This window comes from Anabas testudineus, chromosome 11 (assembly GCF_900324465.2).
Source record: "Anabas testudineus chromosome 11, fAnaTes1.2, whole genome shotgun sequence".
Lineage (NCBI taxonomy): Eukaryota > Metazoa > Chordata > Actinopteri > Anabantiformes > Anabantidae > Anabas > Anabas testudineus.
Window position 1 is genome coordinate 6,691,697 of NC_046620.1, and position 11,789 is coordinate 6,703,485.

The 11,789-nt window shown below is 41.7% G+C and overlaps 1 protein-coding gene across 1 annotated transcript in view; it reads left to right on the plus strand.

Annotated features, from left to right (window-relative positions):
• The window catches only part of LOC113153544 (ephrin type-A receptor 7), a 128,207-nt gene that overhangs the window by 19,786 nt on the left and 96,632 nt on the right, over positions 1 to 11,789 (plus strand). Inside the window, exon 2 of the mRNA XM_026347223.1 lies at positions 11,166 to 11,230. Within this exon, the coding sequence (XP_026203008.1) occupies positions 11,166 to 11,230 (65 nt within the window). The remainder of the gene's footprint in view (positions 1 to 11,165; positions 11,231 to 11,789) is intronic.

Genomic DNA, 11,789 nt, shown 5'->3' on the forward strand with positions numbered 1-11,789 from the left:
CAGTGGCCTTGATGCAGGTGTGGTGATATGCATCCGTAATACAACTGGTTGATAAACAGTGTCAGAATATTGATACGATAAAAAGAAAAGCTTTGTTTTTATTTGTTTAAATTCTGATAAATACATGAGACTTTGATCAGTTTCTGGTGAAACTAGGCAGAAAAAGCCTAGTTTAAAAAAAAATATTCTTACTTGTATTCAGAAACAAGATACCAGTGGAGCACATAGGCTAAAAAAAAATAGGCTTAAGCGTGAAGTTAAGTGCGCTTAACAATGAGGTTATCATTTCATTCTCGAATGTGAAATAATCCACTCCTAGTATCATACTCACCAGATGGCTAATGCATATGTATTAACCTAGTTTAACAGCTGCTTTTTCAAAACATCATACTGCTGCCATGGACCTAAGATAGAGGTTATTTGAAATGAGTTGATGTGAGACTATTAGTAGATGGAAGGCAGCCCGGCAGCTTGGCCATATAGAACCAAATGTCTTTTATGCTACTGCCCGTAGACGGTGGGGAGAGTTACTGTAGGGTGAGATGAGGCAAGTTGAGTATGACAGCAAGGTGGTAATGCACAGTGTGTACATGCATAGGTCTTTACTGTATCCATGAAAATACAGTGTGTACATATTTTTACATGTTTTTTTTTCCCCAGGAAACTGTCAATCCGTTACACACTATTTCATTGAACCGCCCTCAGCTGTGATCACAGCACACATTCACCGTGGCATCGTTTCAATAACCTTCTGTAACGGCCCAACATTTATTCCCAAAGGCCAATCCATTGTCATCTTGGAATATGTCTGTGACATCAGGGAAGCAAAAATCCATGGATGTAATAACCTGGTCATTCAGTATATTCGGTTATCAGCTGACCTCATTCTTTGGGCAAATAACGTTGCTGAGCCTGGACCTGACCAACTGCAGCAACCTCAGATCATAGCACTGCCCCCACAGGCTTGTACAGTCATAATGGGTGCACCCATCACTCAAATCAAATCTGGACTCATCAGATCACATGACCTGAGCACAAGCACAAACGCACAGATACAGTCCCTGCTTGCTCCTTGCAGCTATCTGTTGTAAAGCCAAGTATTACTATCTGCCTGTGTTCCATACAGGGTTCCATACAGGGTTTGTCTTGCAGCCATCGTACCTACCCTGAAATAAAGCGTGCCTGTGTTCAACATAACGAATCATTACATTAAATTAAATTTATGAAGGATCCTAAACTTATTAATTTTTAAGGAAATTATTCAACAGCAACACATCATGTGTTTATGAGCCATATATTAATGAGCAGAGATGTCTCCGCTTCTGTCCGGGTCAGCTCAGCAGGTGATTGATTGATCATATTATGCATTTACTTTGCAGTAATTTATCAGAGTAGCACATCATATTGTCTGGGGGGCAGAGTGGGGGACAGATTTTATTAAACATTTGTTTTCAGTTTAACTAAGTTTCATATTTACTCAGCCTGCAGTGGTTACCTATGTAGACCAGCAGATATTGCAATCAACAGAGCCAAATAGATTTGTAGGAGGACTTTTAGAATAGAGAAGAAAGTAATCACCCGTGGAAGATAAATTACCAGCTTTACAAGAAGTTTGTTCTCCAAGTTACTGTGAAAAATTAGGTTGTTATTTACCGTGACCAGTTGATGCTGAAATGTGTAGGTGTAGGTTTAATACGTTCCACATTTTATTATTCCTCAATCGGGTCTTAAAGCACCATCTCTTTCCATTTTTGGATCAATTTATAAGACTTGAGAAACACAGTTGAGATTTTTATGAAAGAAATCGAATGTTCTGTCAAGGAGTGCTTGGTAAGCAGGAAGGCTGTGCCACTGCTGAGGTTGTTCAGGAGAAACTGCAGGTTCCCTCATAGCCTCATGTTAGGATTTGTGTACAATATGTGTTTTAAAGACATTCATCTCTCAATAAAAGTGTTTTTGAAGCCTAATTTTCTGTAAACAATGATGTTGGTGTGTCTGCTGCTCAGTGACTGGAAGGTGCATTTTGTTTACCTCTGCACAGCAGGATGTTTGCTTTGCAGCGCACTAGGGGGAAGGTAGGAGAGAGAAAATGAATACAATAATGGCTCCGGTGTGTGCGTGTCTGGTGCTGTGGCGTCTTCGTTTATTCCTGTAGTTCTGCAGACACTTGTGGAACCCTGTGTGTATGTAAAGAATAACGATTTGGGAGAAACGCATTAAAAATATAATCTATGTTTATGGTTGTGTGGAAATGATTGTGCCCACAATGTTTTTTCTGTGTGTTTATTGTTGTGTGTGCATGTTGACCCCAGTCAGCCCTGTGTGCATCAGCACCATTGCAGGTACTTCTCATTCTTTCGGCTGTCAGTGAATAAAAGAGAGAGGGCAGAGTAGAGCAAAGCAGGGAGAGGGAAAATGAAAGAGACGAGGTGAGGTGAATGTGGAAGAAGACGACCTAATTTAATCTAAAGTGGTTCTCAAATTGAACCAGAGGGAAGACAAAGTCAGCACAAAACCTTGAAGCTGCTCTACACTTATGTAACAACTGTGCCCTCCCTCTCCCCTTTCCTCCCCTCCCTCACGTATGAATAAAGGAGGAGGAGGAGGAGGAGGAGGAGGAATGGAAGGAGCAAGGTAGAAATAAACAGGTAAAGGCAGGAAGAGCTTGGATAAAAAGATAAAAAATATAACAAACTAAAATTTGCTTTGTCACGCACATCACCATCCACTCCTTTGGCGTTCCCTGTCACAGTATGTGTTTTTTGTTTTTTATTTTTTTTCTCTTATTCGCTGACAGCCTATGAGACCCCAACAGGCTCCCTATTCAAGTCAGTGGTCTGAATGAGTGTCTAGGTAAATAATTCAGTTTGCTGGCTGCCATACTGGCCGGACTGAGGGGAGATGAAGGCAGAAGATGGAGGAAGTAGTGACACAGTGCAAAGATACAGACTTCTATTATTTAACAGCCCTCTGAAAGACTTGCAAGTCAGGCATTCCCAGAATTAAAACGCGGCTTCTGTGTTTTGGGGAATTTAAACACACGCACTGGGAGGGGGCTCATGCTCTCATATCCAATACAGTAAATGCTGGCAGTCAAAGTCAAGCCCCATCATGCATAACATATGCTGGCACAGGTAGGCCTTTATTATGCACGTGCAAATTCAGCTTATGGTAGCCTGTGGAAGTGCATGCAAAAATTAGTGGTTGTCCGTGTGTATGTAGACGTGAGTGCCACACGTGCCACTTTAGCTTTTCGCCGTGTGTTTTTATGACATTTCAAATGGTACTCAAAAAGGTTAACCCTCAAGGTTGTGACTGCAACAAGGGAATATAATTATGTGTTTGTGAGTGTCACTGTGAGAGAACTGGTGAGGGAATGTTTGCTTCTCTCTACTAAATCTGCCTTCAGTGACATTTCCAGTCAAGTTTTGTTAGAACCTTTTTCTGATTCTGCGGCAAACGAGCTTGATATTTTTAATTTGACATGCACTATTTCTTGTTTGTATGAATACACTTGTGAATACTGCAAACACAAATGCAGCCATCCGTGCAAACACACAACACACAAAGCCCACTTGAATTTCTTCTGAATGAATTACCTCTAATTCAACTTATCTCTATCTTTAGCCGTGTCTGCTATAATCTGGGAGATACAGTGAATAAATATCATGTGTTGCCATGAATGTTGGGAGACTTCATGTGATGCAAACACATTTAAAGCTGCCTCACTGAGCGCCATACATATGCACACTTACCGCTGATTGCATTAACGTGACGGAGTCGGAGAAAATCAAAGTTGCACTTATTGTCCAATTAGAATTTAGTGGTGATGACTGCCTCTTATGTAAGTTGTTGAATGGGTGTTGTTGGAGGGCGGAGGCGGGGTTGAAGTGAAGCATCCTTTTTAGTTGTTTGTTAACCTTAATTCAAGGCTAATTCTTTCCCCAAAAGGCATTTTTATTGGCCTTGTACAGTGAAATAAAACAATTTTGCCACTTGTAAGATAATAGAATTAACTAGAATTTGAGTTTTGCAGGTGAGGTGTTTCATTCTGTGCAGGACCAAGCTATCAATAGATGAAGCCCCACTGGACCTCTGTATTGCTTTATTACAACCACTCATGCTGCACATTATACCCTTTTAGAGGTTAATTGTTCGTGTCACATTTAATATCTTAAATGTTAGCGAAACAAAGTTGTGAATCAACTGTTGACCGTCCCAAAAAGACTCATGTGGCCAGTTTTCTACTTGTGGTACTTTGTTGGCAGAAAACCAAAAACATAGAGCTGAGTCATCGTAGCATGAGAGCAACATCTTTCTCTCTGTCTATATTTGACTTTTACACAATTCTTCCATCGTCCTCTCACTTTTCCATCTGATCTATCTTTATATGTTCCTCTATATATATATGAGGGTTTTGCCTCATTGATTCCTCCCATGAAATATTCAAGTGTTTTTTTTTTTTTATATATTTCCAGCACTTTGCTTTTAGTGCCGTGACTGTTCCTGAAGCGATTTCTACATTTGTCCTATCGCTTACCACTCTGTCCATTCCTTAAATAGATCTTCTTGCATGGTCCACTTGTTCTGTTTAACTGCTCACTCCCCTTTCCTGAAAACCAAGGTTGAAGTCGCTCTACTGAACATGAGCCAATAGTCACGGAAGAAATGTAGATATTTTTTTTTCCTAATGCGTTCAGAGAGAACAGCGGTTACTTAAGAGGAAAATCTGACATTAATTAATCACCCAATCTCTTTGAGAATTGTTGTATTTCCACTCTTGGTTTGGTTTGTACGTGAACTAACTCTGTTTTGCAAAAGTTTAACTTTCAGCTCCGTTGCTAGTAAAGCAGTCTTCCCAGGCTGTACTTAGACCATTCTGTTGTACGACAAGACCTGACAGTGCTCTCGCCGCCCTCACTATATCAATCCAGACAACCAATTACCACCTTTTACAAAACCCTACAAATGAAAATAAGTCCCTCTGGCCTCCAGTTGCTCTATTTCTCTTCATTTTCCTGTGTTTCTAGGTTTTGTTCCGTTGGCATGTTTCTATCTATGTGTCTGCTTATTCCTTTTTCCATATGTCTGTCTGGGAAATAATAAAAAAAGAACATTTGATTTGCCTTTGAGCTTGAGAACATATTGTAATTAAACACCTTGTAGGTGTGTATTTATTGAGTAGCAGCAGGTATAACTTTAATAGCATCTCTCTTCCTTCCTTCAGTGCCTGACCAACCCGGTCATTCTCATTTTTCTTCTTTTACAGTCACTCCTCACACTGCTTGATTTTCCCTTTCTCGTCCTCGGCAATCTTTTTTCCCTATAACACACACTCTTTGCTTTCTCTGACTCACTCAATGACTCTTTTCTTTCATTCCCTCAAGCGCGCAAAACACACACACACACACACACACACACACACATGCTTTATTGCCCTGCCCGGAAGCGATTTGTCTTAACAGGTGGTCATTCAGATTCAAGACTGGCAGTGCAAGAGAGGTAGATAGGAGGGGATAAGTGGAGGAAAAACTGAGTAATCAGAGGAGAAGATGAATATTAGGTGGTACCATTCCCATGGTAAACCACCAGTTAAAGTGATTTCAGAACGGCACATGTAGGCTTTCCTTCCTTTACAGATCCAGTCTTGACACCTTCTCGATGATTGTGGCCTCTCGATTTGGATTCTGTGAGTTAGCCACAGAAAATGTTTAGGATTAACACCATCATACCTATTGCACAGGAGATACCTCATCACAAACAAAAGACAAACAGTTTGTCTGTTTTTATTACATACAGGCAGCCTCACTGGTTAGCTCGACAGGAGCCTACATGAACTGCAGAGCCACGTTTCTGTGTATGTTTTTTTATGTAATTACTATTCCGATTGTTTTAGTTAAGATTTTTCATACCTTAGTCTCTTTTTGTCTAATCCACACGAAATCTGAGTATTTAAACTTCTAATCAGTGCAGATTTATGCATTCATGTGTGCGACGTGGCACAATGTCGGGCAGCCCCTACCCCACATAAACAAATTAATCCCAAAGTGAGTTTCAGCTGCAGTTTTTCGTCTGTGTACTTTCACAGCCTATATCAGCAAATTGTACAAATAAAGGACTCGCGCTCCGCACCATGAGAGCGTCTAACCAGTTAACCCTTTGTCATGCATTGTGTAGGTAAACGCGTGGTTGGATTTAGAGAGCAGACAGCTCAGTCTCTTTACTGTATGTCACGTTACAGAAGTTGAAAGTTTAATGACTCTGTTAAAAGGAGAGCCCTGTTTGAAGTTAATGTGTTCTGCTGTTCGAATTGCTATTATGGCCCTGCTGGCTGGCTGTGTGTGCGTGTGTGTGTGTGTGTGTTTGTTTGTTGTTGACTTGTGTGTGTCCATTTATACCCAGCATTTATCTTTTATGTGCCTGTTTGTGTTTTTATGTGACACTTCATATCCCCGTCCATTTATCCTGTTTTATCAGTCCCATAGCAATATTACTGCATTGCTTCTGTTCAACTATATTTTATCCTCCCTCCCACGTCTTTGAGCAGCAGGGTGGTGTGGCAAACTCCAAGATCATTCTTCATATGAAGTGCTGTGATTCTGGCCCTCAAAGCCCCATGTTCCCACCCTGCACCAGTGTCCTCGAGCAAGACTGTAAATTCCAACCAGCCTCAAGGGTGCTTGTGCTTTGATATTCTGTTTAGGGGGGACGGGAAGAACCGGTCTCTCCCCTCAGGGATCAACAAACGACATCCTGAAAAATCTCTCTCGCACATGTGTACATACAGTACTTTCTTCAAGTTGTTAACGGTCCTTCCTGTGTCGCTTTTAAGAAAACTACTGACATGTTTTTTTCATTTCATGCCGTAGTCGAATCCTTTAGGTCTTCTAATGCTGGTCAATTCCTCATCAGTGTGTCTCAGTCCAACTGAGTTGTTCCAAGTTCTATGTCCACAGCTCGATTCTATATTTTATTTTCCTGTCTCACCCCTTCCACTTCACATTCAGCCGGTTCAAAGTTTAGCTTTCTCTTTCCACTCTCGTTATCTAACAAGTATAATGCCTGGACAATAGTTTTCCCAGTCGACCATTGGTGACCTGTGCTTATCACCGGCTCTGGGCTCTCTCTCTCTCTCTCTCTCTGGGCAGGTTGAGCTTCCTGAGCTTTCTGGTCTGCCTGGGTGCAGACTGGCTGATAAGAAGCCCATGGGTTGCAGGGAAGCTGCACAATGCGAGCGCTAATCCCACCATGAAACCATAGCACATTATTAAGGCGAATTATGAAATGATCCACTTTCTGTGAGGAGACTTAAAGCATCTGAATTTGTTAGAATATATTTGTGTGTGAGACGTTGTGTATTTGTGAGCAGTGTTTCAGCAGAGAGGTCAATTTCTTTTTGTCTCTGACAGAATTTCTCAGCTGCATCTTTTTTTTTTTTTTTTTTTGTTTCATTAGGGATGTAAATCATTGTAATGCTGGTTTTGTTTTGGTGTCCTTGCTCTTTTTATTCTCTCCTTTCACATTAAGTACTTGCTTTTGGAAGTGCCAGTTCAAGAGCTGCAGTTATCGCACAAAGAATGGGAACCCTTTACCTTTGGAGGCTCTTTAAATTGTGCTCTGTTGACAGATACGTCTTCATGTTGTTGTCTACCACTATAAAGAAATAAATAGCTGGGAACACACTTGACAAGGCCAATTTTTACATTTTACTGTTTGCCTCTTCCTGAGTGTTCTGGGTGCACCGACAGTCCCCTCTTCTTCTTTTGAGCACTTGACCCGAGTGCTGTAGAGGATCTCCTCCACGGCAGGCTCTTCCCTTAGTGCTCGCTTTGTATCCTGCACCACATCTCATCCTTGCGTGTCAGCGAGGCTGAACAACTCAATTAAAACATCACACAAACCAGAGAAAGGTGAGGAAGGGAGTTAAAAAAAGATGTTTTTACTTCACATACACGTCTAATGAAACGTCTCGCGGCAAAACAAAGAAACCAAATCGAGAAGCCCACAAAACGGCCTCAGAACGTCTGGCACTCTCATGCTACTGTTATTAAAATCTACTGTCCTTTTCCCACAATACATTATGCTGCATGAAATCGCTCATAACGATCTAATTGCTGTAAGAAAAGCACAGATGTTTTCCACTCAGACAACATTGCCGTTGTCTGCCACCTCTTTGCATGCCTCTCACTCACACAAGACTGGTTCCTGAGTCATCACGGGCCTTCTTACAGTGGCTGATTAACTTTTTTTTGAAAGGTTTCTAAAGCCTTTTTTCTCAGTTTCTTATGAAAGCCTTTTAAATACTCCCCCTCCCACTCCCGTGTCTGTTCATTTATCATAACATAAGTAACTACTGTAGCTGTTCTTTTCGTCTTCTAAGCTGACATACATCACGCCGTCACTCTCCACATTATGTGCCTGAGAAGAGAAATGAGCCTGTTGCCCCCTCTTACACATTATCTGGCTGTGATCATAATGTTTTTCTACTAGTGATGAAAGTCAGCCTCATCTTGTGCGTCCTAAATGGAGCCGGGACCAAATGGACGAAAAAAAAAAAAAAAAAAAAAAGCAAAAGTTGCTCACACGTCCACGTTGTCCCTGTAATGATGGCAATTACTTATGAATCAACCTTTTGAAATTGGTGTTTAGTGCCTAATGTGTCACCGCTATTAGGTGGAGACACGTGTCGAAGAAAGGGAGAACATTTCTTTGTCTCGTGTTCGTACTCCTACTTCTTCCCTCTCTCCTCCTCTCGGTGACCCTTCCTTCCTCTACTTTGGTTTTCTTACTAAATGTTTTTGTCTTCTGTCTCTCTTATCTGCCTCTCGTTTCCCTCTGCCCCCAAAGGCCCATTAGTCTGTCTAACTAGTCTATGATTACAGGCTTTATTCAGTGTGTGATCATAGTGCCAACTTTGTCCTCTGAGTCTCTGTCTGACTGACTGGCTCACTAAGGCACACTGATCCCACAGTGTATTACCCCTGTGTATTCTTTTATTTGCACTTCATGTGCTCCTTGCTTTTCTTTTTTTTAATTTTCTGTCTTGCCAGCTTAACCAAGGTTTTTGTCTTTTTCTCTCTCCCTCCTCCGCTGATTATTTCCTCTCATCGTCTCTTCGCCTCGTGCCTCAGTCTTCCTCTGTGTCTCTACACCACCCTTGCCCTCTCCCACTCTAATCTTCTCCAAATGCCTCTGTGTTATCAGCCGACCACAGAACCATGCTTTGGGTGCTCTGTGGAGTTAACCCAAAAACAATGAAGTTAAGTGTTTAGTAAAGGATCTCTCATGGTCCAGCAAGGCTTCGTTGTACTAAAGCCAAGGTGCATATGTCTCCTTTTCAAGCAAACTAAAAAAAAAAAACTATTCACTGCCTCTAAGGGTTTTGGCTGTTCACACTAAAGAATAGGCCTTTTTTATGTTTATATAACCTTTGTATTAACATTCTTCCCATGAGTGAGTGGACTCGTGGCCTCTGGATGAAACAGTGTAAAAGAATACAGCTCAGAATATCTCTGCTTCCAACTGTTGTATTGATGGGACTATTTTGACACTTGGTACTCTGTGTAAGTGTAAGACATCAGAAATCTTCCATTTTGGTACATCAACACATTTTTGTGTCCATTGCCTCCTTGTCAGAGCATGAGTCAGCAACATTACAGGTTTTGAGTCGCCGTTTCTTACAGGGCCTAAAGCGTGAGTCAGACTGCGTAGGTTTCTCCTCTTTACTCACCAGGACGTCTATGTGCACAGTTGTTACTGTTGATAAGGCCAAATATTTGTCATGTTGTATCGGGTATGAGATCAAAAGGTGCCAGAATCACTTGGATGAGGTGAAAATGGTCACTTGTTAAGGCACCTGCTGTCTATTCAGGACAGTCTGGAGCAGGTTATTTTCGAAAGCTCCCGATGTGGATGAAAGTCAAAGTAGAAACAAAAGCTAAAGCCAAGGAGCACACTGAAGTGCAAGAGGGACAGCAACACTTTTAAAGGTTGGGGAAAAGCAGAGGGTGTTATTTAAAGTGCTCAAAAGCTGACTTTGTCTGCTTGTCAGACGTTAGGTGCTGAAAAAGAACCTGAAACTTTGTGTGCGTTAGAGAGAGGTCTCTTTAGGCAGACAAGCTTGGAGCTTGGGTAACTTTAACATCAGCAAATCTCTTTCAAATGAGGTGATAATGCTGCTCACCATATGCCACTGCAGATGTTATTACATTATAGATTAAGATAAATGTGCTGATGACGACCTCCGTGCACGGCTGCTGAAAGTACTGAGTATGAAACGATGCCTGTGATAACTCAAACACAGTCTGACTAGTGAACTGTGGCTTCTTGCTTTGCTTTGTCAACCTCAGTTTGAGTGGTGTGCTAAAGTACTTTGGTTTTCTGACAAGCAGTACTACTGCTATTATGGAAACTTTAGAGTGGTGAGAGTCAAATTCACATCTTAAACAAGTTCTACAGTAGTTCATACTGAAGTGCTTAAAATTGTATTGTGTCCATTTTTGTTATTATTCTTATTAGTATTATTATAATACTCTTAGTGACGGCGCTTGCGTCACTGTCCATGGTCCTGAAAACAACACACGGTTTACTGCTCCTCCTGCTCCCTGTCCATGGTACTAAAGGAGAAAGACATAAAACACACACACACACACACTTTTAAGCATTGTTTTTTGTTCTCTGCTGTGCCTTTTGGAGGCGAACTGGGGGTGCTGTTTGTCTCTCGGCTTGTTTTGAAAGCTCCGTGGTCCTGTTTTGTTTACTGTTGTCTCTGGTGTGTTTTTTACCGCTGAAGCCAGAGGAGGATGGAAAGCTCTTTGTCCAGCTTAAGCCCTCAACAGATGGCATCAGTGCACTTATCAAAGGATGTGTTCACCCTCACCACACTTTGACAAGCCCTCCTCAATGTTAATGGCTTTCCTTCAGTATTCCAAACACAAAATGTCATGTTGCACTTCTAGTTTTAGGCTTGTAAATATAAGTGACAACACTTTACATCGTTTTTCCTGAGTTTATCTCATTTATTTCATTTTATTTTTATTTTTTTGGCACTCAGGTGCACTGTTGGCAACCATGATCCACTAAACATATAAAGCTGCTATTAAACCTTTTTAATCGACCTATTATTGAATGCTTATCTATCTCTTTCCTTGTCCATTTCTTTGCAGTGGTTCTGCTGAATTCTAAAGAGACTCAGGCCGAGCTTGGCTGGACATCATATCCCCCTAATGGAGTAAGTGTACTTACTTGCTTTTTCATTGTCTGCGTGTGTGCTTCTTTGTTTGTACGTGTCCTTGTTGTTCACTTGCAAGGCTCCACAGCACAGCTGCTTGCTTTAACAGCTGGCACATATGACCCCTTTTCATCTCTCTGCCTCTAAGTTTATGCTGGTTCTACTTTCTTTCTCACACCTTGCTCTCGCTTCTCTCCCGGCCCAGAGCTCAACATGATCATTAATCGATGGTGCTAATCCAGGCTAGGATACTGCAGCGTCCAAAGGCAGCCACACACATACGCTGCCGCAGATAAATGGTCTCCCTCTGCATCGATCGATTTGGCTTTGTGCTAAGTTATGATTATAAGACAAATGCAGGAGCCCTTTTTAAAGAATCTGCCACTGCCGGAGCAGTTTGTCACCCACTTCCCACCTGGAGGTTGGCCTTTCCAAGGCTCCCCCTCACCCACACACACACACACACACACACACACACACACACACACACACACACACACACACACACACACACACACACACACACACACAGCTTCAGGTTTTTGGACCACATGCAAAC